The sequence below is a fragment of the Siphateles boraxobius genome, unplaced genomic scaffold (genome assembly GCF_051911475.1).
Source record: "Siphateles boraxobius isolate OS27281-9 unplaced genomic scaffold, OSU_SipBor_1 77, whole genome shotgun sequence".
Lineage (NCBI taxonomy): Eukaryota > Metazoa > Chordata > Actinopteri > Cypriniformes > Leuciscidae > Siphateles > Siphateles boraxobius.
In genome coordinates, this window is record NW_027509205.1 from 18,288,160 (window position 1) to 18,315,899 (window position 27,740).

At 39.3% G+C, this 27,740-nt stretch overlaps 1 protein-coding gene across 4 annotated transcripts in view; it reads left to right on the plus strand.

Moving 5' to 3' along the window:
* The window catches only part of src (v-src avian sarcoma (Schmidt-Ruppin A-2) viral oncogene homolog), a 54,586-nt gene that overhangs the window by 6,557 nt on the left and 20,289 nt on the right, over positions 1-27,740 (plus strand). For all 4 annotated transcript variants that reach the window (XM_077218881.1, XM_077218878.1, XM_077218880.1 and 1 more), the window contains exon 2: positions 26,896-27,139. In XM_077218881.1, coding sequence (XP_077074996.1) covers positions 26,905-27,139 — 235 coding nt within the window. In that variant the 5' untranslated portion in view covers positions 26,896-26,904. The remainder of the gene's footprint in view (positions 1-26,895; positions 27,140-27,740) is intronic.

Here is a 27,740-nt window from a genome sequence, read left to right on the forward strand (position 1 = left end):
GAATATAGTCACAGCGACCATTGATGTAGCTTAAGACTCCATCAAGAGTATTTGCATGTTTATGTATAGACCGAAAAATTCTCTGGCAGTAATTGTCTTGAAATTTGTCACTGAAGGTATTGCATTTATTCCAAACCTTTGACGGCTGCAATGACTCATTTTAAGTAGATTAATTTGGAGCTTCTCTGAGACTGGTTTGCCAACCTCACAACACCCTTAACGTTAGCTGTTGGACTGCCATTGAGCTTGGGATGAATGACCAATACTTTCTAGGATGTCTTGTAAACGCAAAAAGCATCCTTTTAAGTCAATAACTTGACTTTATTCATTATTGTCACTCAGTGTGTCAGAGACCCGTTTTTGGTCACCGGAAAGAGTTTGAAGTGGATGACCCCTCCGAACTCTCGCCACTGTGGACCCATTTCTCCACATCTGATGTCATTTGAATGGAGAACGTGGTGGTGGTCCGTTCAGGGGAACACAGCGTTAATGTGTCCACAGAGTTCAGGGCCACTTCCTGTCAACCCTGCGAGCGAGGGCACAGATGCTTCACGTCTCGTTTCAATCCTCCCTCTGTTCTCTCCTTCCGTTTGGTGACAGGAAATCAAGGATGGATGGGATTTTTATTATTAACTAGGCCTGTATGATTATGAAGTGCCCCTCAGCCATTGATAGGGCCTTTTGAACAGGCTTTGTGGACCCGTCCAAATAATATCTGAATGCTGTTTATTGAAAGCTGAAGAATTCTACCTTTTTTTCCCCTCTCCGGTTAGCCGATTTTTTCCGGCCAAGATTTGTATCTCAAAAATCGCTTATCTAATGAGTCATGGCTTGACATTTTAGCTGCTTGCAGCCTTTTAAGTGAAACCGATATTATAGACCTTAGTGAGTTAAAAATATGTATTTATTTAATTTGATTTAAAACTGGATGTGAAGGATAGATTTCCAGTCTTTGTAAGGTCAAAGGTTATGGCCAGACCCACATGCAATCTGCACGCAGAACTTTGCATAAAGTTGAGCAGCATTTGAATGGTGTTCACAAAGTTCTACACATACATTTAACTATATCCATATAAAAACCATGGTTTTACCATATTTAAATCTGCATAATTTCCTTCTAAAACAGCATATAAAACGTTTGCAGATTCCAATCCAAATCTTTTTGTTTTAGAACGACATATTTACAGAGTTTTGTTAGCTAAACCATTGAAACCCTATTAAATGCACTACACTTTTATCCCTCACAGCTTACTTTTCATTCGCTACAAATCAAACCTGGCATCCATTGAGAAACTATTTCCTTTACTTGCTTGCTTTATTAAAACTTTACTTCGAATGTTTAGCCAGAAATCTGCAATTTATTTACTTTGTATTTAAAGGAAGTGGTCCGTAATCGCAACAGGTGAAACTTCTTGTGAAAACAAAATTGGTGAAATTACATTCATTTTACGTAATAACATCCTCTTAAAAATGTCCATTATCCATTGCAAAGCTGCTCAATTCTGTCGATTATTTGCTTTGTATTTGAAATGAGTCTGTAACATTTTTGTGGACATTGGCATCACAATAAGAAATTATTTTATTAAAGTTGCAAATTAAAGTTTTTGACTGCAAACTTATTATGACAGGAATACTAAAAATTATTGATTCGTCCTGTGCAAGATCCCTTTGAGGTTGGTGAGGGCTGTTGTCTTGCGTTCATACGCCCACATCATTCAGCATGGAAAAATAGTGCATGTCTCAACTGTGCATGTGAACAACCGAGTACGCTTGGGGGATGTTTTATGTAGAGATGAAGTTGTTGTAGGTTTTTGTTTCATCTGGGATTTCAGAAGACACGAGGCAAAATGCTAGTGCTAGGTTCACTCAGTTCACAGTCTACTTAATATTAATTTGTGCATGAATATTAAAGAGGTTTTCTCATTATCTCCTAGTCCTCAAGGAAAATGCTTTTTGGCATCCTGATTTAAAAGACAAACTTAAAACCTAAAAATCCCGAACTTCTCAGAATCATGTGCGGCGGACCACTGTGGAATTCCCCTTTAAATGCTTGAGCATTTTCATTTCAAAAGAAGTAATTTTTTTGGTGGTGACTGGCAGTGCCATTTGAATATTTAAACAGTAGTGTAAGCTGTAATGGAAATCACTTCGCCGTTTGGTCGCTCTTCTGAAGTCTGTTATGGAAATGTGGAGGGTCGGAAGCTGTTATGTTTGATGGCTGGATGAATCATGGGTCATCTGCAGGGCATTTGATTGGCGGTCTGATTTATTCTTGGCTGTTGTTTTATTCTTGGCTGTTGTTTTATTGCACATATGAAGGAAGCATCACCATGCTTGTGGCTTCTTCAGCCCCTTCACTGAACGAGAAAAGGTTCTTTCTTAGGTCGTGTCTATTTCCTCTCTTAATTTCCAGAGGAAGTTCAAAGGTGACAGAATGTGGAACCCAGTCTTTTTTCCAAGTGATGAGGAATCAGCTGATTCTGAGTGTGCGCTGTACAATTGCGTCGTGCCCTGACTTGCTTGCAGGATGTGACTAGAGCTGCAAAATAACTGAAGACATGAAGAGGCAGATATAGACCCAACCACAGAAATACAGTGCCGAAAGCATTTATGTAGCGTTTTAATACAGATTGTTTCAAAGGAGCTTCACATTAATAAACAATAACTTTGTTAAAGTTGTAAAATTCATAATTTATTAAATAAATTACATTTCAGCAGCTTTAAAGCAGTACTACAGAAGATAAATGTCTCATTATTTTGCTCAATTCAGTTGAAGGTTGTTGTTTTTTCCCCCATTCTGCCACCAGTGGCATTTGGGTTCTTGCCACTGTTGCCTCTTGCTTTGACTAGTTGGGGACACTTAATATTCAGCAATATTATTGATTTTACTGCACTGACACTATCGGATGAGAACTGAACTGAAACGGACGATGACACCGCTGTTTTGAAATTCTGTTGAAACTTTTCAACTGAACTGAATCAACAACAATCTGTGGCAAGCACTGCTGTGGTGAATTTTTGAGGTTTTTAAAGGCCCACTGAAATGTGCAGCATTATTCAATGTGTTGACGTAATTTCCACTGAAACAGTAAGACATGGCGGGACATATCGAACGCTCCCCCAATAGCGTTTAGTTTAGTTTCCTCCTAATCTCTAACCATTTCTCCTCCTTATCTCCACCATATCGCTTTAAAATACAGCATTCTATATAAAATACAGCTCTGTGCTATCGTGTCTCTGGACCGGATCTGCAGCAGTTAACGTGACACTAACGTGAAACCAGACTTCATTCTACCCAATGGAAAGCATATTTACACAGTCTGAATCGTTCCCTATCCCCTATATAGTGCACTATGTGCCATTCACCATGTAGAAAACAATAAATATGAACGAGTGACTTATTTTAGTGGCAACTTCTGTGTCTATTTATAATGTTGGGGGCGGGACACTCAGATACTAGACAGCATTTGATTGGACAGAAAATCTGAAGAGAACTGGAGTGCAGAGTGATGTCATCAAAATCACTGATCCATATTGGTGGAAGTGAGAGACTAAGTTTTGAATGCTTATATCTTCTAAATGCGAATTTTGTCATTGTTTTGGAGCACACTAGCTTAAAGATATTCATACTAAGAGCCAAAAAACTTCCATTTTGATTTCATGGGGACTTTTTGCTACAAATCAAATGTTTTAATTCATCTCACATCTGGTTAGTTTGGTTCAAGGATCAAAACTCTTAAAAGTAATTTTCATAACGGCAGTGAAAAACCAAAGTTGAACGTTTACTGTTGTTATCTATTAATTCGGAAGAGGACATGCACCTCATTTTTAAAGTTACAGTGGGTGCGGCCATCTTTAACTTAAATGTGCGAGGCCACAATTGAATTGAATCAACTTAATCAACTTAAGTTTACTCGACTTAAATTGTCAGCCAATTTCAGTTATTTTAGCTGTACAAAAACAGTCCGTTATGCTACTTGAGATTGCGAACTGGTATTTATCGCATTATTGTAGCGCAAATAGTTTTGCCTTTTACTTTGTTATTCTTCAAGTCATTTACTTATGGTGGCAAATGAATCTCGCACATTCACAGAAAATAGCTTACATCCACGTTCTGAATAAGGTGGATTTTGTGTGGATTACACACTCAAATTGTAAAGCACATTCTTGCTTACCAATAGAGAAGACATTCCTAACTCAAAGGAAGGCGGAGGACACTGAAAACAGGCATGGAACGTGTGCCTTATGGGCTCATCTCTATGACTTCAACCTGCCCTGGGTGTGTGAGAGGTGGAGAGATGTCAGGACTGGTTTCTTTACGCGGCCTGCATTCCTGAACTACTACAGAGATGAGTGATCAGCCAATATGGTGAACATAAACTACAGTTTTTGAAAGAAGTCTCTTAAAGGGATAGTTCACCCAAAAATCTAAATTCTTTTATTATTAATTACTCACCCTCATGTCGTTCCGAACCCGTAAGACTGTCGTTCATCTTCTGTACAAAATTGAAGATCTTTTCAATGAAATCTGAGCGATTTCTGTTCCTCCATTTACAGCTACGTAACTACCACTTTGACGCTTTAAAAAGTTCATAAAGAGATTGCAAAACTAATTATTATGAATTGAATGGTTTGAATGGGAATTAAGGCTTTTATTCACATAAAAACATTGATCAACTCAAACATCAGATATGATAAAAGGAAGCTTAAGCATGTTCGCTTGACGTGAGAGAACCAATGAGGTTCATTCTCGTGTTACGCAGCACGTTTGAGCTTCAGCAAGAACCAATGAGGTTCATTCTCGTGTTACGCTGTACGTTTGAGCTTTAGCAAGAACCAATGAGGTTCATTCTCATGTTACGCTGTACGTTTGAGCTTCGGCAAGAACCAATGAGGTTCATTCTCATGTTACGCTGTACGTTTGAGCTTCAGCAAGAACTGAGGTTTGTTCTCACGCGTAAAGCAGATTGCGTAGAGCTTCTGTTTATGTTTGCTGATCAATGTTTAAATGTAAATAAAAGCCTAAATTTAATCTGTTCATCATCTATATCATCGTTTTAGTTATCGTCCTTGATGTCAATGGGCCTTTATTCTCACCAAGGCTCTAATTATTTAATAAAAAATGCAGGAAAACAGATATATTTTGAAATGGTATTAAAATTTAAAATATAACATTTTCTATATAAATATTTAAAATATAATCTATTCCTGTGATGCAAGCTGAATTTTCAGCATTTTCAGTCACATGATCCTTCAGAAATCATTCTAATATGATTTAATGCTCAAGAAACATTGGTTCTTGCATGCTATGTGAATGATCATGACACCAAGTCTGAATATTCAAAATTAGGAATGAGATTTGTTTTTATGTGGACTACTTTTTTGAATCCATTCTACAGAATTTCATAAATTTCCCATTCATTTGTGCATATTTCATAGGGGATTTGTAAGTAGTTGTATGCAAAATGACCCATTTCTTTAACCCTTTCGTACTCGCATCTTGCAAAGGAAAATAGGAGCACTAAATCATTGGGAATTCAAGCAAATCAGAAGCTATTGACCATAAATCAATAACAATTTTCATGAAACGCTTCCTTCATAATTAAATTGCCTGAACAGAAAGATGCAAAGAGGGTCATTTACGAGTTCCACATCAAAAAGTCCCTCTTCCAGAAGGGCTTAGACTTAGAGGTAACGCTTATCTCTCATAATGTGCCGCCGGATAAATGTGATGCTCCATTTTTAATCTGCAAGCTCGTTCTCTTTCGCTGTGGTATCTTCTCCAGGGGGCTTCACCGCAGAAAAAGAAAAAACTTGAGAAAAGGGCGATAGAGTCGAAGAAATCTGTAATTTGTGAAAGTATATCTTTGTCCACGTGTTGGCTGTGAAAGAAATAGATGCGCCTCTCTTTTTTCATGAAAGAAATCTTCAGGGGAAAGATAAAGCCCAAAGGATCCTTGTATCTCTTCTACTCTCTCACAGTATCTCTCACACACACATCCCCCCAGCCGCCCTTGTTTCTCTCTAATACTCCTGACCGCAGATCTCTGTTCCCTTGCAACACACTTACCATGCCCGTATTTAGATGCTGGAAAAAAGCGTGCTCGCTTGTATGATTGTTTACAGATGACAGCAGGAGACTGTAGGAGTGTGACTCACTGGCATTGCTGTAGGATCAAGAACACTGAATGCAAATGCAAAAATCCTGCTTTATTATTTACAGGTACTGGTATGTATTTCGGCCATATGACACAATGTTTGTTCGGTGCCGATTCATATTTGTTTTCAAGGCTCATAGGTCACTTTAATTCATCTGTCTCCAGGTTTAACCTTGAAAATATATAAATATTTTGCATTAAGTAAATAGGGCCTGTTTTTTGCATTATTTTCATGACAATTAAGCAAATTAAAAGATTTATTTTTTTGCATAAATTCTTATTAATGAAATGCGACTGTTTAATGTTTATGAAAATGTCAGAACATTTTTGAACATTCTTATGAAATTTCTCAAGTTCAGAAAATGTTCTCTTGGTAAGTTCTCTGTCCTGTATTAACTGATGAAATAGGAAGTTTGGGCAGGACATATCCAAATTGCTTATCCTTTTTTTATATATATATATATATATATATATATATATATATATAAATAGTCAATAGGTTCTAATTTTTCTGCCTGATTTCTAAGTTTGCAGATTTCAATTTAGAGAGAATCTGATTTGACAAAAATCTCTGTAGTTGTGTCTGTGGTGGAAATAAGAAGGGTTTAAGAAGAAGAAACTTTTGTTAATTATTTAAATAGTTTAAAAAAATATTGAGATATTATTGTAGTTTGGAATAATTTCCCCCCGTATTTAAATTTCCCAATTTAAGTTTTTTTTTTTTTTTTTTAGTTTGTTATTGTACATCAAGTTAAATGTAATAAAAATGTGAAATGTTGCCTTGGCAAACAGCTGAAACTATTATTATTATTATTGAGATTATTTATATATTGAATATTATTTATTATTAATGTTATTTTTTTTTTACATTTCTTTTATTTGAAGGGATAGTTCACCCAAAAATGAAAAGTCGTCATTTACTCACCCTAAAGTTGTTCCAAACCTGTATGAGTTTCTTACTTCTGCTGAACACAAAATAAGATATTTTGAAGAATATTGGTAATCAGACAGTTGACCATTGACATAATATTTTGTTCCTACTAGAAAGACAATGGGGCCCATCAACTGTTTGATACCAACCTTCTTTAAAATATCTTATTTTAAAGAGAAGAAAGAAACTCATACAGCTTTGGAAAAAAGGGTAAGTAATTACAGCATTTTTTTTATTTTTGGGTGAACTATCCCTTTAGTGTAACAAAAACATATTTTTTTAAGGTTCCAGTTTTTGCTTCAAGACATTTCTTGACCGGTTTTGTGAGATTCCCACAATACCTGAGCTTTATCATGAAGTTTGAGATGGCCTGCACTTCTCCTCAAGATATTTTGGCTCAGAGTTTAGAGAATGTGATATGTTTACACTGTGCACACATACTAACACCTCTTCGTGAGCCCTCTGTAGCCAAGAAAATGGTTTTGTTATGAAGCAGGTTTTATTTTTACGCAGGCTTCTTACTTTCAGCATGAATTCCACTGTGCTTTCGGGTCATCTAGTAACAAGACAGCTGGGCAGTGAATGATAAGTTTTGTAGGCATGAATGATCTGCAAGGTTGTAGTTGTTAGCCTCCATAGTTCATGTTTGCTGCTTGTTTAAAACTGAAACCTTGAAAAAAATGCATGACCTATTGCGGCTTAACAAATACAAACGCAAAGGAATCTATGCTGGTTTATTCATGCATGTGCCTTTGTGATGAGTAATCCTGCCAACCCTTTCATGCAAAGCAGCAATAATGCTGCGCAGATTTACTAGATATGCAGGACATTAATCAAAGGCAGGTACATAGTGTTTCCGAACATTTTAGAGTCAGCTCATCTGGACACGGTGTAATTTGCATACCAGATTAAATTCATTGTAGTGAATGTTGCAGTTTAAAATGGATGATCTAATGTAGATTGCCCTTAGCTAAATCAAGATGACATTTTCTGACTTTGCCTGCAGCTCCTCCTGAGTTCCAGACTCTAGAGATGTGCACTTCTCACCCTCTATTAGAAAATATAAATGCAACTAGGCTACTGTATTTACATTCCAGAACTCAGAATGTCTTATCTAATACAAACATGTGCAATAAATTCCATTTATTCAAGTTTTCATGATCTGTTAAAATGTTGTCGCTGTTGTTAAAATGCTTTCTTTTTAATGTGCAAAAGATAGAAAAGTTGTAAGAATTCTTAATTTTCATATTGTTTGAGTGGTTTTACTATTCAGCTTTTGTTTTAACCAATAGCGTAAGTTCAGGCGTGAGTTCTGTTTGGGAAACCTGTTTGAAAAGTTGTTTGCAAAGATCAGCATTACGGTTCCAGTAGTAAAAATCCTGTTCATTTTCTCCATAGGGTAATTGATTTTGAACAAAAACTTGTTTTTGTTGAAGCTATCAATTGGCATTATTTCAGTGTACTTCTTAACAGTAGAATTCCTGGGGAAACACAACTGTTCTGCAAAGAAGTCTCCACCAATCAGAGAATCACGAAAGAACTATATATGTATGTGTGTGTGTGTATATGTATATAAATTTTGTTGGTTTGGTTCATGGCTCAGTCTTGAAAAACCTTTATGTGAAAAATCCTGAGAAATCCAGGCTTTTCTATACAAAAATAACTTGTATTACTATAACTTTTAGGACATGTCCCACTGTGATTTTTTTTCACATTACTCTGTTTTTTCTTAATTCTCAGAAATGATGTAAAGCAGGCCTGCCCTCCGATAGCAAATATCTATCTTTTTCCCGCAGTAAACTTTCATACTGCCCAGTAATAATAATGCTTTGGCTAGTAATGCAGTGATTTGTATCTAATGATCCTTTCACTGGTCAGAGAGATTACAGCCCGTGGGCATTCTGGGAATTAACATGAAAATGTTTTTCCTGGATTATTGGATTTACCTCCATGCAATGTTTTCCTTTTTAACCCTTAATTTGATCAGGGAAACATAGCTTTTAGCAGTTGAAATGCATGTTATTCGACCGTATTCAACCAGATCAGTGAAATAACATCAATTTTTTTTCCCCTTCAAATAAAAGGTTTGTGAATGCAAAGGTTGCCAGGTTCAGCAGAAGAAAATAAGAGGCACTCTCAGTTTCTTTATTCCACATATGCCATTTGAGATTTAAATAAACCAGTGGTAGGCTGGTAGCAGGTGACAAATGATCGCATTGTAAACCAGAAACAAAATGCTACAGTGTTTGCCTGCATCTTTATGTGCATAAAAAGATACTTGCTGCTTGATAGCATTAAAAAATGGTATTACTTTGATTTTGGTCTACTGATGATGTATGGCTTCATTGCATCTGTTGTAGAAAATAAAATGACCATTACATACTTGAATTTAGCTATGCAAATTGTTTTGTTTTCTAATCTGTAATTTTTAAGATTGCACTTGCATTTAAAGCTGATTCAGAAGCAATAATGTGGTGTTAAAATACCGGACAAACTCCATCGCACATGGATTTAATACAGGGTGATTCCTCTATGTGGAGAATTGTTTCACGGCTTTAGGTTTAGGGAGGGAATGAGCGACAGAAACTCTGATTCATTTACTTGCAAATGTAATGCATGCTGTCGGTGCGCTGGCTTCAGCATGTAAAATATAAGCCTCATGCTTGATCGGATACACGTGGCTGATTACACACACTTCCGCTCCTCAAAGTGAGTTGCCCAGATTTCTTCCGCTCGGCTTTAAATGATTTCATGTGTGTTGGCAGCCGATTAACGGGTGATAACAGGTTTTTAGAAATAGGTGCAAGCATTCTTTTGAAGCATGTCATTTTTTTCTTTGTTTAAATACTTTGCCTTGTCCCAGTGTAATGTGGACACTGTGAACTATGATAAATGTACATTGATAAGATGATACAGGTTTAGGAAATCTGTATGAAAACTTTACTCATTACTATGGTATGGTGAGTAACAGCAAGGTTCGCATAGGCAAGGACCACTTATGCTTTCGTTAGAAATGAAAAATTAAAGTCGTTATTTTTAATATTTTAAGGCATTTTATGATATAATAATTCTGTCCTATACTGCTAAGCAGATAACTATATTTTTCAGTAACCGTGTTAGCCACTGTTATTTTAGTATTTTATATTCATATATTCATTTTTAGTAGTTATTTTATCTCAGTTGCCTACATTTATAATTTTCAAAAAAGTGCAATCTAATATTTATGGTTTAATTTATGTCAGATTTATTTCAATTTACAGAAATATTGTTGAGCGTTTTAGTTAACAAAAACAACACTGATTTGTACATCACAGCATTATAATGTACAGTATGAAAAAAGGAAATTCCTTTTAAGATTTGCTAAAGATTACACTTAACAGTGTTATAAAATCAGTGTTTATAAGATTAAAGTTTTCAAAGAACTTTAAAGGCATTGTTCAGCCAAAAAATGCAATTTCTGTTATTTACTCACCGTTGTGCTTTTGAAAATCGGTATGGCTTTTTACTTCTGCAGATCAAAAAAGAATATATTTTGAACATTGGGGTCCAGTCCACACAACATTGACTTTCATACACATTTTTCAAAAAAACTCTTTCACATTTCCCTGAAAAAGGATAGTCTTGGAGGTTTGTAATGGCAAATTGATTAATACAGAATTTTCATTTTTGCTACTGAATGATATTTTCATCCTTACATTTAATTGTGGTAATTAAAAAGTGTTTAATTATACTTACTTCACCATGTGTGTGGAGTACATGGACTCTTTCACTTATTTTTACACAGATGTTATGCAAACCTACTATCTGTAGACAGGCCGATTCATTTGTGTTGTGACCACCTCAAGGGAACGTTAATTCCGACACAATATCATCCTGTTCTGAAAAGCAGCCCGACCAGACAGACGGTCTGAGTTCTTATCTGATCGCTGTCTGTTTGCCCTGATCCTTCCACCTCTCACAAAGACCCTGGTTTTCCCGTTCATCTGCTCAGACACTTCTGGAATTCGAGTAATCACTTCCATGGCAACCCTTGACCCAGTCCCTTCTGATGGAGTAAATATTGACTCGAGCGCCTCCCACCTCAGTGTTTCTCGCTGACCGGACAAGGACTCAGATCTTGACAGTGTGTGGGGTGTGTTTACATTCACAGCTCTTCAAACGAAACTAGCTTTTTGACTTCCTGTTGATATATATTGCTTAATATGCCATGATCAACCGTGAAATAATGTCTTGTGGTATTAAGGTGTATACAGGTAGTGCACATGCAGTATTGTAAACCTTGTGTAATGATTTACTGAACTGTCAGTAACAGGGAAGCATGCATGAAGAAGAGGGGAGGTATGTAAACATGGAGCCTGAGCTATATCCTCTTGGTGAATTTGATTTCACTAAGAAGAACATGTTCCTGGATCAACATCCTTGTTGATCATGGAACAACATTTCAATCGTCCAATCAGATCTGAGATATATTTTTACAGTTAATGCCACGTTTAGGTTTTCGACAAGGGTTAGGGGCTTCTACGGTTACGCTCTTCTTATTCAGCTATCATTTCCCTCTGATTTTGGGGATAAGTTAGGGTTATGTTTAGGGGTAGGGATGGGGTTAGGGCTATATTTTTGGACAGGAATGTCATTCCAGGATCAACAAAAGATTTTGATCCAGGAGCACATCTTACTTGGCAAAATCACGGCGACCATGTATGCATGCATGTATGAACTTGTATAAAATCAATATAACATTTGTTATCATGCTGATATCTGGAGAAAAACTGCACTCTTATATACAAGACTCATGTAGTGTATGCATGCACTTTGGGTGTGTGTGAGGGATTTTCTTGATAATGCACATCGTTAAAACAACAATTACGATATTATCGCAGACGATAAATATTCTCACCCCTAACTGTATGTACTGTATGTATGTATGGGTGTGTGTGTGTGTTTGGAGGTTTTACCTCATGTTCAGCCCCACTTATGTGTGAGATCCCTCAAGGCTCAATTATTGACCCTATGTTATTCTCTTTATATGCTTCCCCTGGGCTCAATATTTGAAACATGGTGTGCCTGCCCTTTTTACTGTTACATGGATGATATATTTATTTACAGATTTATTTGGCCACAGTCCAAGAAATTTTTATAATATCTTGTTGGTCTCGCTGACCTGAAGGCTCGATGTCTGCTAGTTTTCTCAATTTGAATGACAATAAAATGAAAATTATAATGTTTGGGTAGGGGGTGTACGAAAAACATATACAGCAACATTCAATTCTTAAGCCCCTATGTTAATCGAGTGTAAGTTCTCGCTGTTGTCTTTGACAGTGAGTTGAATCTTAATAAACAGGTTAAACATATATATACAGTACATATATATCCATGTATGTTTTTTAAGAAGTCTCTTATGATCACCAAGGCTGCATTTATGTAATTTATTCATGTGATAGTAAAGCTGCCATCTCTACTCTAGCCTTGAGTGTCACTTGATCCTTCAGAAATCTTTACATTAATGCATTTGGCCATTTATTCAAAAACAACTTACATTGCATTCGAAGTAGGGGTGTAACGATACCCTCATGTCTCGATTCGATACATATCACAATACTGAACCACGAAACATATTGTCACTATCCACGATACGTATTGTTGCATTTTTGTATTGCGATATATTGTGGCACGATATATTGTTACACCCCTAATTCGAAGTATAGATTTGCTTGGCTTTGCAAGTGCTCAGCCCTATTGTACATACTCAACATGTAATGTTACTTTACTGTGGCGGTAAGAAACATCTCATGTACCGAAGTGGGCGATAGAGTTACCTGATATGTTGTTATTGACGTAGCCAGCTTAAACATGTCCACCTAAATGAACTTATTCAGAAGACTCTTCAAACTGGCAGTAGATTACCTGAAAGAGAAAACTGACTTTTGACAGTTCTTAGTAATGGGACCTCTATTGGCAACACTAGAAATACATCACACTTGCTTGTCTTGTAATTCCTACAGTCCTGTCTCGAAATTTGTGTCTGAGTTGGATTCAAGTCCCAGATGGAGTGTTATCATGGCATAGTGATTACAGAACGAATTTTGATAATCTCTCTCCAGAACAAGCGTTAGGATAAGAGTTTGATTGGTATGATGTATAAAGTTGTAAAGCGTCCAACTTCCCTTCAAGTAAATACAGTAAGCATAATTATATAAAACATACCCAAACTCCAAATCTTTGTGTCCACATGTAAGGATTGTTAGAGCACAGTTAAAACATTTTATATTTGTATTGGTGTGATATTGTATTATTTAATTGACCCTTCGCAGGGAGCTTGATTGACAGGTGATCTGACCAATCATACTTCGCCATCCGCCATTTTTTGTCCGACAAAGCAGTCAGGAGAGTTAGTAGATTAACATGGGAGGATATGAACTTGAAAAACTGAATATACTGACGCCTTTCCGCGATTAAAACAACATTCCTTGTTATGTTCATTCATGTTTATTTGATGCTATAAATGAACTAGAAGGAAGAGATGATCGGTTCACGAGCAGCTTTAACTGAGGCTCTACAGCGATCTGTCACGACACATTAAAGAGCCACAAAACGGTATTTATTGTTTACATTTCTCTTTAAAAAGGACCAAATTTGAAAGGTGAAACTTTGTTAAATATGTTTAATATCAAAAGTAAACGAAAAGTAACCTGGTCTGTCAGCGTATTGTCAGTCTCATCTCTGATCCGCGATGTATTTTTCACTGCGTGAGAACATGGGGTGTACGTGAGAGCAGCGTAGCTTGTCGGACATAGCGACAGTAACTAAGGGGGGGCGGGTCAATTGCTAAGCAAAACATCATTGTTATACACTACCATTTATTTATTTATTTTTTGAAAGAAATTAGTACTTTTATTGAGCGAGGATGCATTACATTGATTGGTAATGTATATAATCTGATTATTTTTAATAATTCGTATTCTTTTGGCACTAAGATTTACAATAAGACTTTTCTGAATGAGAACAGCTAAATGAGTCACAATTAGGATGAGAGCAGGCAGCTGATATTTAATGCAAGCGTGTTGAGAGAAACTATTTTATTTAATTTGGCTCTAGTTTGGCAAATACATTGGCCATGGTATATAAAAGGTTGATCGTATGACGTGGCTGTGAGACCACAGAAAACCATGACAAAACCTCAGCTGCTGAACTGGAGGGTTTTTCCCGTCTCACACCTCTGCTGCTCTGCCCTAGTGTGGTTTCAGGTGCTTTTCCAGTTCGACTTTTCTCCGCAAGTGAATTAAAAACTTTCATCCACATGTTTTCTCTGGCTTAGACACTGCCGTACAACTCGTACCAAAGGAGCTTATCCACTGGTAATGAAACGTTTGATGTTGACCATGCAAATGAAGGAATAACAAGATGGATATCTTTGGCCGTCTGGAACCTGTTGGCCCGACAGTGATGGGAAAGGGGAGAAAAATACCGCTTGCGTTAAATGTTGTAAAGGTAAAATAACAACATTGTGGTGTAGAAAGTTGACCTCCATTTCCAACGATCCATTATTCAGTATTCCACCCCTCCTTTCCGAGAGCCTCCTTTGCTGTGATTGATCAGATGGCACAGTCTGTTGTGATTGGTCGACCGCTTACAGGTCGTGTTGGAAACAAAATGTCCATTACCATATCTGAATTTCAGATCCAGATCTGACTCAGCACTTGATACACAGTGATATGAACAGTAAAGATGATGTTGGTTTTACCGTATTAATTTGAGTGCGAGTCCTCATGCTTTGGAAGTGCAGCAACGTGGATTTGCTGTGCAGAAAACAACACTTTCTCGACATGTCGAGTCGACACACAAATCAATATCTTCCGGTCTCAGCTAAAACTACAGTGTTTGAGGGTCAAAGTAGACGTTGTTCGCGAGCAGCCGAAAAAACCATAGGCTTTCATTATGCAAATTTGTTACGTAGTTTTGTAACAGGAAGTGAGAAAGAAATTACTGACAACTGACAATTAATTGAAATGAAAGATAAAATAGAAATATTACATGGAAAAATAAACTTAAAAAATTGGAATTAAACAAGTTTGAGTATAAGTACTAATATTACTCAAACTAATACTAAACTAAAAACAAAGCTAAATAGAAATATATAAAAAAGAACAACAGCAAAGTTAATAAAACTGAAAAAATAACAATAAAAGCTAGTTCAAAATATTAATAATTGCTATAATAGTGTATAAATAATACTAAAATAACACCGGTAGGTAACAATACAGCCTTATGCTCAATGTTCCCTCTAATTTTTTTCCTTGCTGAGCAAAACTTTTTTCTGTTGGGCGGACATATTTCGCCACCTGAGCAAAAATATTCTTTATACCTGACCTGTACAGCATACGTAGAAACACAATGGTTTCAACATTCAGTTTTAATTTTAACTTGAAAGTGGCATTTCTATTTTAGTTGACCCTTGATGTAACTTATTGGTATTAAATCATATTTTTGAAAAACAAGCAGTTAATTAAGAAGTCACTAAATGAAGCACATTTTTGGTTACCTGATTTTTTTTTTTTACAGTGCTGTTAACTGTACAGTCTTTAACAAGAAATCCTATGAAAAATAATTTACAAAATCTTCTGCAGGACAGTTCAATTCTTTACAATAATAGAATATAGTATGAATGAAAAGTAAGCTGTTACACTGAGATGGTTTGGGTAAAACAAAGTGTTTTTGTACAGCCAATTAATTGTGTACAGGAAGCATTAAACCATCAAAGTTAAATGATTGTTTATTTCTTATGAATTTCCAATGAATTTCCAATATTTTCGTTAGCAGGGGGTTTCAAAGTTTTTAATGGCAATGAGCCCGTGAGATTCTTTATTTAGGCTTATAATATAATAAAATATAGGCCTAATATAATATAATATTAAAAAAAACGAATTAAAGTATTTGAAGTGATATAATATATCAGTTTAAATGCTTTAATTTGTTTACATATTATATTATTATAATATATAACAAACTGAAGCATTTAAATAGATCGAATAGCTAAATATTTTCAAGAAAAGTGAATATGTGAACTCTTTTATAGTAATCTAACCATGCCTGAACCCCCCCACACACACACACAAAAACATAGATTTAAACTAATGATAGCCTATTTTGAATTTGCACGCGGGTGGGTGTGTAATTATTACCGTTCTGTGTCCATCAACAGTTATTTCTACCACTTTAATCAAACCACTCTTCTTTAAAACATTATGATGTGATTTTATTTCACATGTCTGCGTTTCTCGTTGCCTCTCGTATTGAGCTATTTGGTCCGCACGCAAGACTCACTGCCAATCACACGTGCTCACATCATTCTCTTTCTATGAAACCTGTAAACTGCATTCACCAGTTTTCACTCTTTAGCGGTTGACCAGAGCACTGAAATTATTTCTCACTTAAACTACAATCAAATGGATTTCCCCACACATTTCGCGTCAGTCCTCTGCGTGGCATTTTAATCTTTTCTGCGCGGCCGCGGCTTCAGAAGTGCGCAGCCTCAGCATCAGAAGTGCGCGGCCTCAGCATCAGAAGTGCGCGGCCTCAGCATCAGAAGTGCGCGGGCTCAGCATCAGAAGTGCGCGGCCTCAGCGTCAGAAGTGCCCGGCCTCAGCGTCAGAAGTGCCCGGCCTCGGCGTCAGAAGTGCGCGGCCTCGGCGTCAGAAGTGCCCGGCCTCGGCGTCAGAAGTGCGCGGCCTCCGCGTCAGAAGTGCGCGGCCTCAGCGTCAGAAGTGCGCGGCCTCAGCGTCAGAAGGGCGGGGCCTCAGCGCCAGAAGTGCGCGGCCTCAGCTTCAGAAGTGCCCGGCCTCAGCGTCAGAAGTGCCCGGCCTCAGCGTCAGAAGTGCGCGGCCTCAGCGTCAGAAGTGCGCGGCATCAGCGTCAGAAGTGCGCGGCCTCAGCGTCAGAAGTGCGCGGCCTCAGCGTCAGAAGTGCGCGGCCTCAGCGTCAGAAGTGCGCGGCCTCAGCGTCAGAAGTGCGCGGCCTCAGCGTCAGAAGTGCGCGGCCTCAGCGTCAGAAGTGCGCGGCCTCAGCGTCAGAAGTGCGCGGCCTCATCGTCAGAAGTGCGCGGCCTCGGCGTCAGAAGTGCCCGGCCTCGGCGTCAGAAGTGCCCGGCCTCGGCGTCAGAAGTGCGCGGCCTCGGCGTCAGAAGTGCCCGGCCTCGGCGTCAGAAGTGCGCGGCCTCCGCGTCAGAAGTGCGCGGCCTCCGCGTCAGAAGTGCGCGGCCTCAGCGTCAGAAGGGCGCGGCCTCAGCGTCAGAAGTGCCCGGCCTCAGCGTCAGAAGTGCGCGGCCTCAGCGTCAGAAGTGCGCGGCCTCAGCGTCAGAAGTGCGCGGCCTCAGCGTCAGAAGTGCGCGGCCTCAGCGTCAGAAGTGCGCGGCCTCAGCGTCAGAAGTGCGCGGCCTCAGCGTCAGAAGTGCGCGGCCTCAGCGTCAGAAGTGCGCGGCCTCAGCGTCAGAAGTGCGCGGCCTCAGCGTCAGAAGTGCGCGGCCTCAGCGTCAGAAGTGCGCGGCCTCAGCGTCAGAAGTGCGCGGCCTCAGCGTCAGAAGTGCGCGGCCTCAGCGTCAGAAGTGCGCGGCCTCAGCGTCAGAAGTGCGCGGCCTCAGCGTCAGAAGTGCGCGGCCTCAGCGTCAGAAGTGCGCGGCCTCAGCGTCAGAAGTGCGCGGCCTCAGCGTCAGAAGTGCGCGGCCTCAGCGTCAGAAGTGCGCGGCCTCAGCGTCAGAAGTGCGCGGCCTCAGCGTCAGAAGTGCGCGGCCTCAGCGTCAGAAGTGCGCGGCCTCAGCGTCAGAAGTGCGCGGCCTCAGCGTCAGAAGTGCGCGGCCTCAGCGTCAGAAGTGCGCGGCCTCAGCGTCAGAAGTGCGCGGCCTCAGCGTCAGAAGTGCGCGGCCTCAGCGTCAGAAGTGCGCGGCCTCAGCGTCAGAAGTGCGCGGCCTCAGCGTCAGAAGTGCGCGGCCTCAGCGTCAGAAGTGCGCGGCCTCAGCGTCAGAAGTGCGCGGCCTCAGCGTCAGAAGTGCGCGGCCTCAGCGTCAGAAGTGCGCGGCCTCAGCGTCAGAAGTGCGCGGCCTCAGCGTCAGAAGTGCGCGGCCTCAGCGTCAGAAGTGCGCGGCCTCAGCGTCAGAAGTGCGCGGCCTCAGCGTCAGAAGTGCGCGGCCTCAGCGTCAGAAGTGCGCGGCCTCAGCGTCAGAAGTGCGCGGCCTCAGCGTCAGAAGTGCGCGGCCTCAGCGTCAGAAGTGCGCGGCCTCAGCGTCAGAAGTGCGCGGCCTCAGCGTCAGAAGTGCGCGGCCTCAGCGTCAGAAGTGCGCGGCCTCAGCGTCAGAAGTGCGCGGCCTCAGCGTCAGAAGTGCGCGGCCTCAGCGTCAGAAGTGCGCGGCCTCAGCGTCAGAAGTGCGCGGCCTCCGCGTCAGAAGTGCGCGGCCTCAGCGTCAGAAGTACGCGGCCGCGCATGCGCGTAGCTTAGAGGGAAATTGCTTATGCTTTGCATAATCCAGTGCTTTTAGTTATTTTAGCCTATTTAATTGATGGATTAACAGTTCAAGCAACAAAAAAAACTTTATCTGATGAAAGCGAGGAGAATTAGATGAACAAGATTTGTCAACAGAAAAAACTGAGTTGTAATTCCTGTTTTGCTCAAACCCCTGGGAAGTATGTGGGATTCATGAACCTCTGGCTTTCCTCCTGCATAATTAGGCGAATCTGAAGCCTTTCATCACGGGTTGGACTCTTCCTCGCTCGCTGTCTGCAGGTGTTTTCCTCATCCTCGGGAGGTCCGGAGAGAACGCTCACACGTTAGCTGACAGCTAACCCAGTCTGAATGATGGGAATGTTTGTGACGTTTAATGTTTCTGCTGGGGTTTTGGAGTATATTGATGCTTGAATATAATTTAGCAGTGGTTTTGGTTCTGGTTTGTCAGAAAAGAGGAATTATCGCTTGCTGCATAGCAACAGACAAGTGAATAGTTGCAGTATCACACACTCCAGATTGCAAGGCTTGATAGGTTGAGAACAATGGACGCTTTTGTTTTATCCAACTGAAGGAGCCCCAGCTGAGCTTTTTTTCACATGGCTGAAAAATAATGGGTAACAGTAATCAGGAAGATAAAATATATAAAGGTGTGTGAGTGTGCCTACTTAACCATATTTTGGGGACAAGTTTGTACCCAGAAGTGACCAAAATCTCCAAAAACCTCCCTCATTTGTAAATGGTATGAAATATTAAGTAATTAAAGTTTTTTTTTAAATGCAGAAAGTTTTGTGTGATGGGTAGGTTTAGGGGTAGGGTTAGTGTAAATTGATAGACTATACAGTTTGTACAGTTTAAAACCCATTACTTCTATGGAATGTTCCCATTTAGATAGGCAAGTGTGTGTGTCTGTCCCTCCAGAAAAACGCGATTATGCGATCGAATAATTAAATGCATAATCAGCGAAAGTCCGCATATTTATGCAGGGGCCGCATTTTTTCAAATACGCCACACTTTCGCCGCATAAATTGCTGATTTCCGCACAAAATATGCAGGGCTTGCATGATTTTATAATCCCTGCATTTTCGTTGGAAAAAAGTCACATATATCTTAGCAGAAAGTTGAAAAATTTTGCGTTTACTTCACACAAGAGCAGCCATTTCCCCCTGTTGCCATGGGAACGTTATGAAGTGACGTAATTACGCGACGTGAACATCATCGAACAGCTGTAAAACAGGAAGCACACATTCCTTTTGTAAAGCTACAGAGCTTGTTTGACTCATCATCAGTGTTTTGTAAGTTTGAGCCGTTTGTTTATTAAGGTCTGAAACAAAACAAGATGAGAAGAACTTTAATATTCCCAGCACTTTCTGTGATGTAGTATGCTTGCTTATCATAGGAAGTAATAAGAAATGACTCTTTACATTAAGGTAGTAGCCTAGTGAGAACCAGGTGTTGGGGGAATCACTTTTTTTCTCTTTTTCATCAAACCATTTTTTGCAAGTTCCTGCAATTTTTGCAAGTTCCTGCAATTTCATCACATAAAATTGCATAAATATCCTGCATATTCCATCGCATTTTTTAAGAAAACGTGCCGCATAATCAAGGTTTTTCCGCAATAATCACAAAAAAACCTCCGCATTTTTCTGGAAGCACTGGTGTGTGTGTGTGTGAGGCACACGTCCAGGCATGTATACTTCTTTTGTATGCCTGAATCTGCTACCAGTCATGTCTCTGTAACTTCACGTGTGTTTGTGGTTCTGCATAACTGTACAGCATGTACGTGTACTAGCTAGCCCCGGTTGAATTGGGCTAGGCTAAGCACCCCAGCTGATCTTCGGTGCACAGACGAGTCCGGAGGGGGAATATCGACCCTCCACCCCCACATACTGACCTCTCCGCTATAGCTGTACTCCTCTCTGAGCCATCTGTCTCACACAGCTCAAGAATCAATCCTCTGCCTTCACGTAGAAACCAGAGTCTGTCTCCGTAACGCTGAGGGGGATGGGGCGTCTCCGGTTCATCCGATCCGTCGGAATCTCCTCAGCTGTTAGATAACAGCCTCTCACCCCGGCCCGTTTACACATGTGTCGTGAGCAGCCCCTCTCACAGCCTGGCGTGTGGGATTTAGCTTTTGTTCCCATGTTAGGGATTATTTTTAGGGCACGTTTTGAATTTGTACACCCACAAAAATACAGAGATATACACACTTGGGAATGACTATTTTATTTAATTGTGGTTAATCATTTAAAAAATATATAATTTTTTTTAACATAACGTAAAAAAAATACTTGTGTCTGTGTGTGGATCAATAGACAGACAGAAAGATATTTACTATGCCCTTAATAATTTACATTTCATCTCATATTGTAAGAGATTTAATCCGGTGCTTATTTGTAGGTGAACATACATTTACATTTACGTTTATGCATTTGGCAGACGCTTTCATCCAAAGCATTTCAAGGTACACATTTACATTCTTATCAGTACTTGCCTTGGCGTCGCAAGCACCGATGCTCTACTGTTTGAGCTACAGGAAAGCTGCATACAATTTTTCTATAAAATGTCAAGTTGTTGTTTTTTTCATTTTAGTCGATAGACGACCATAGTTAAGTGTGCCAAAACCCAACGCTATGCTGTCACATACAGCTAACCAATTTATTTGAGATGTGGTTTAGTTTGCCTGAGGCGAAGTTAAATGCAAGTTTGCTTTTATCCAGTCCTTTAATTGGTGCGCCACAGAAATCTAACATCCTGTCCTGGGCGCAGTGGGATATAAATCAGGTCCTAATTTGTGTTTGGATCAAATTGGATGATTCCCTGGTCTAATCTCAGATGTACCCAGGGGTTAAATTGGGATTTATTATGTGGGGGTGCTCTAGGTCCCCCCCGACTTTGTTTTGAAAAATAAACCATTAAATAGCACTTTCTGGAGAGTTTTGTGCAAAGAAATGGAGAAATTGAGTATTAAATGATATGTGAGAAACTGAAAGGTTAAGAGCATATATTTTGCATTGTTGTAGTATCAACAGGTATTAGGACATTTAGCATTTGCATTACTGTTAATCAGTCATCACTTGATTACACATTGTATTACCTTGTTATGATATAGTGACCCATACAATGTGCCAAACATAATGTGCCACATGAGGGGCAGTGCAGCGTATGACAGTAACAGCTGAGAAGATTTGGGTCTGTGGTGACCAGGTCCACCTCACACACTCTTCCTTTTCCCATTCTCTCTCTCTTTACTACTACAACACACACACACACACACACACACACACACACACACACACACACACACACACACACACTCATCCTACTCTGCATCATTTCTCATCAAGATATGCACACGTCACAAAAATGAAATCAATCTATCCTTGTGTAAAGGCTGCTTGGTAGCTAAATGTAGGTCTAGCAAGTCTTATATTTCTGTAATTCACACAGATCAAATACAAATATGCTGACTGAATATATTGCTAGTTTATTTTGAGTAGCCAGCAGTTCTCTTGGCAGTTTGCTGATAATCCGGTGTCTGAAGTAAAATGCTCAAAACATCTCCTGAGAAAAATCACATGGTCAACCTAGTCTTGGTTATTTAATTTTGATTTAGTCTTATTTTCCTTACCTTGTCATTCAAGGCCAGGGCACTTTTTGTACATTTCTGGAACGTTTGCGCGCTTCCACATCCCGCGCAACTACGGATCTCCCAGGAATATTCATTATATATTGCTGCGTACATTTATCCGTGTCACCTAGATGCGCGTGCGCGAGCGGTGCGCGATCATGGTCGACTGACAATGAGATTAAGCAGCTGAACAAGAATCCGGCCGTGTTGCGATTGTTCTCATCTCAGCTCCGCCGAGACAAAATAAACATGCCATTTCAAAAATCTATCATTTATTGTCAGAAATATGTTTTCAAAAGCATCACTTTCATCAAATTTTATGTGACATAATTTCCAGTAGGCAACTGACTGCAAACGAGCAGGCTTATGTGCCGGGGCTGAGCCCCGGAGAGCCCTGGCCCAATTTAACCACTGGATGTACCAGATATGTTTGAGGCTTGAGCAATCTCCAGAAGAAAGCCTGTCTGCTCATCTTTCAAATATGGAGAGATTTATCAAAAATGTTGATGCTGAATTTTGTTATGATTATAATTAATGATGCTGCTGAGTCAAACATAAATGAATGAGGCACTTTACTATGTACTACTGTACACCCGAAGTGCCTACAGTCATATCAGGGGTCTCTCATCAACCACCACCACCAGTGTGCAGAGTCCACTGGGATGATGCGACGGCACCAGTGCGCTCACCACACACACCCAGCTATAGGTGGAGAGGACAGGGAGTGATCGAGCCAAGTCAGTGGACTATGGTTTTTTTTATGGCCACAGAGAGTCAGGACCTCGGTCTCATCTGAAGGACAGTGTTTGTTACAGCATAGTGTCCATATCACTATACTAGGGCTTTAGGGCCCACACAGTCCCCCTGCTGGCCTCACTAACACCTCTTCTAGCAGCAACCTTTTTGTCATTTTTAATGCAGAATCAGTTTTGTTGTTGTGGGGTTTTATTGTTCAAATAGCCCTTTCAATTGTGCATTTGTTCCTATGACTTTATCCGTCAGCTGGACCTCATAAGCCATTGACACAGCACCGCATGAAGTCAGTGAATGAACGTCCTGTTCCCAGTTGTTGTTTGCTATAAATCAATGATGCTTTACATAATGCCGGAATCCTTCTTCCGATGATCATTCGTCACATTCTGAACCTCAATAGGGTCGTTCCCGGACACGACTGTGGCCTTGGGCATGGAGACCGCATTAACCAGAGCCAAACATTCACACCTCGCGTGAGGAATTCGATTTGGCTTTATTTGTAATGACTGGGCCTTTGCTTTTAATGACAGATTTTATTGTGGCTGGGCATGAGCTGCTCTTTGATTACCCAGAGTTCACCCTGATTCATCTCATTGTGGTTTAGTGTTATCAAACCTGTCAGTAAATGAATCCTGCTACTTACAGTTAGAGCTCCATTAATTGGACGTTAACAAGACATCTTTGTTGTTGCAGGACGCTAGTTTTCCCTTGACACTGAAGGGAATACACAGGGACAGTAGCACCCATAATGAAACATTTATGTAATCTGGAGCCCATATGGTTGAGGACATAGCCTACATACTTATAAGCTGTTGTTTCTCTCTTTCAGTTTTCTTAAACAACTTTTCACAGGGATTCAAAGCAATCATGTATTACAGCCATTTTCTAACACAGATTGCATTTTTGGCAGGAATAGGGCCTAATTGGTTTATATAAGAGGATTTTTGTAAAGCCAAACTATCAGATATGCTGTATTTACGCCGGTTTATTCTTGACAAGAACAAATAATTGAATGAAATCTCTTTAAATATTCAAATTAAGTCTGTCTGACCTAATGTGACAGTCTTAAAATGTTTTTGGCTGAGGTATTTTTTTTTTTTTTTTTTTTTTGCTTTTCCTTTTTAATTTTTTTCCTTTTTTGTATTTTTGTACTTTTTATCTTTTGGGGGTTTTTTTAGGTTGTTTTCCCCTTTTTTCTTTTAGTTTCTTTTTTTATGTAGTTGTTTTGTTTTCTTTTGTTGTTTTGTTTTTTCTTATATAATTTTTGTATTTTCCTCTTTATTTTTGTTGCTTTTCCTTTTTATTTTTTTGCTTTTTTGTATTTTTGTACTTCTTATTTTATGTTTTTTTTTTTCAAGGAGTGAGAAAAAAGCTGCAGGTTTGCATGAGCATTTGTGTATACAACATGTTATGTCACTTAAGTTGCATTAGAATCGATGAGGACAGGCCTTCTGTCATGAAAAAATAACACGTCCTATATTTTCAAGGTCAGAGCAGGTCTTTAATGGTATAGAGCGCATATCTGCACACTGTCCTCATAACTCCAGTCTTGTGACTGTACGGTTCATGGCACTGCCAGTGAACCTGAAGAGCGCAGGTCTCTAGTGAAAGCTCCTTGTGACGGCTCCGCTCCTGCAGGGCTCCAGGGCCCTCGGCCGCTCCCTGACCCCTCATTCACACTGTTCTGCTGAGATTAGTTCCCCTCCACCGGGCCTGTAACAGCTCCTCTAAGAGACCCTTCGCCATGAGCTGCCAGTCCTCCGGGCTTTCTAGGAAAAGAGATTTTGTTGTGGAGAATTTATCATCCCGTGGGCAAGCGGGGGCTTGTTCTGCACGGGTGAGGAGCGTTTACAGAGAACTGAGGACTGGAAAGAAGTGTGTGCTGAGTGAGGTTTGCGTGGGTGGATGGGAAATCGTCTCTGTCTGTCCCTCAAAGAATGTGTGTGTCTGTGCTGGCAGACAGACAGTATGACATGTGGAAGAATGTATGTTGGGGGGTCCGGGAGGATCGTATTGCAGCGGCTGTCACTGGTTTGTGAGAGGAAACAGCTGAGCGCTCCTGTACTCGGCTAAAGTGAGGTTAAAGTGCACTAAACGCAACCTCAGGCTTCTGTGGGGCGCACAAACTGCGGACACTGTGGTTTCTGTAATGTTTCACTTTGATCAAATATGTCTGTGATAAAATGACATTCACATGCCAGGCATTCTTTCATTTTTTTTGTTTACTCTTTTTTTTAGGAATCTCTGATTTTTTATTAGTGCTGCTTGCTTAGGCAGAGCCCCTTATGGCAAGTATAGAAGTACATTTTGAAGCCCATTTTTAATATACATTCCTGGTGTTAATGAGACCCATCAGGGCATGTTATTGCATTAACAATTAGTCTTCGTAATATTTAATTAAAATCTAATCGCTGAAACATCTCCATTTTCAAGGTCCAATCACCAATTTGTGATGGAAGAAAATCACCCATTTTTTTCTCATTGATTCTTATTTTTTCTAAAAACACATTTCTATCCAGAACACCTTAGCATCATGGCAGTGAGTTATGCATGCTCAGCAAACACATTTTTTAAGACAAAATTTATAAATCTAGTTCATTAAAATGACCTGAATTTTAATATATGGTTGAAAAGTTCAGTAATGAGATTATGGTTTAACACTGAATATCTCTATAGATAAAGATATTATTTTAGCACACCAGTATCACTGTTTATTTGTGTTACTTAAGGAATAACAGAATATTGCTTGCATGCATAGTTGGTTAATAATTCATGGTTATATAAATCATGAAAACAGGCTGGTCTCTAGCGACAGCGCTGGAAAAAGAGGGGGTCAAATATTCGTTTGAAGAGTTTTAATGTTACAAATTAGATGAAAGTTATTTTTCTGAACAACATGTACAGTATATGTATATGTGTGTGTGTGTGTGTGTGTATATATATATATATATATATATATATATATATATATATATATATATATAAAGCTTATGTCCAAAGTCCAACATGAAACCTTGCAATTCACTGGTAGCTGTAGGTTCAGATATTAAAAAAAAAAAAAGATTCATGAAGCAGAAAATGTTTAATTAAGTAGGTACAGTGTATCCCCAGGTCTCCCCAGTAAAATTATGTGTAGTACCTACAATCCTTTGCTAATATTCAGCCCCTAAACAGACAATATATGAATTTATATAATCAGGATTTATAAATATTTTTTGACTTATAACTATATATTCATATTTACATTTATACTGTAGCCTATATTCAGAGTTATAACTATATTTTCGGTTTTATAAATATATATATATATATATATATATATATATATTCAGGCTTATAAGTCTGAATATATATATATACAAGTTGTGTTATACACATTGTGTGTGTAGCTACAGTATATATTGTGTGTGTATATATATATATATATATATATATATATATATATACAAATGGTCATGTAAATCATGAGCATTTAAATGTAAATCTAAATATATAGATATAACTGTACATACATTTATATATTCAAATTTGCATTTATACAGGCTTCTGAATATATATTAAACTTGTATTTATAAATTCGGACCTACAGTTATATATTCTGTCTTATAACTATATATTTGGACTTACATTTATATATTTAGGCTTATATCTATATATTTGGATTTTATGTTTTATGTACTTATTTCCTGTTTGGCCCGCTTACTAGGTAATTGTAATGTTGTTCTGGTTTTAATTTAGAAAATAGAAATTAAATTGTGTATATATATATATATATATATATATATATATATATATATATATAAATATTTATACACACACACACAATTTAATTTCTATTTAGAATATTTATGAACTAATTTAAATTACCCTAGAATTAAGTGTATTGCAAGGTATTTGGGGTGAAATGATGATCTGAATGATCTGTCTGTTTTCAGGCCTAGGCCATGGGCGGAGCCAAGAGTAAACCCAAAGAGCTCAACCAGCGCTCCCGGAGTCTGGACGATGGCACCGGAGGACACCACTCTAGTCCCAACCCGTCATCCTTCACCCCCAACCGAAGTCCTCCGGTGGACGGTAGCAGACGCGGCACCCAGCCCATGATCAACGCAGAGCAGGCGCTGTTTGGAGGAGTGATCTCCACTACTATCACATCTCCTAACAGAGGCGGCATGTTAGCGGGTAACACACCTCTGTCTGATCGGGGATGCAATGTGTCATCGTTACGGTTCTGCTTTTGGTGACTTTCAGTTTTAAAGTGTTAAAGGAAATGAGCAAAGAAGTCTGAGGGTGAATTGACTAAACAGTTGCACTATTTTGGTTCAGGAAAAACATGCATCTTATTCACAATAGTGCTTTTCATCACGCCTATTGTCTATGTAAATCAGGCTCATCGTGTCTACAGTTATAGCTGGCACAATCAAATTTTAATGAATTAACGGAGTTAAAATCTCATCAATGACAGTCACAGTTTTCCTGTTAGGCCACATCAGACCGTTAATAGACAGTCTGATGCATACTCAAACAAATATAGCAAGGGATTTTCCTAACTTCTAAGCTCCGCTCTGATTGGCTGGCGAGCACAGGTTTTGTTGGTCCACTTGGAAACGCATTGCAATGAGCAATTTCTGCGGAAAACTACTTGAATGGATTTCCTGTAGTTTGTCCATTTAATATCCTAGTACTTTTTAACTTATTGGTGGACTGAAATTTTGGCCTCAAAGTTTGTGAACATTGTGCATTTTCCACAGTATTAATCTAAATTCTTCAGTATTTTCTGTAC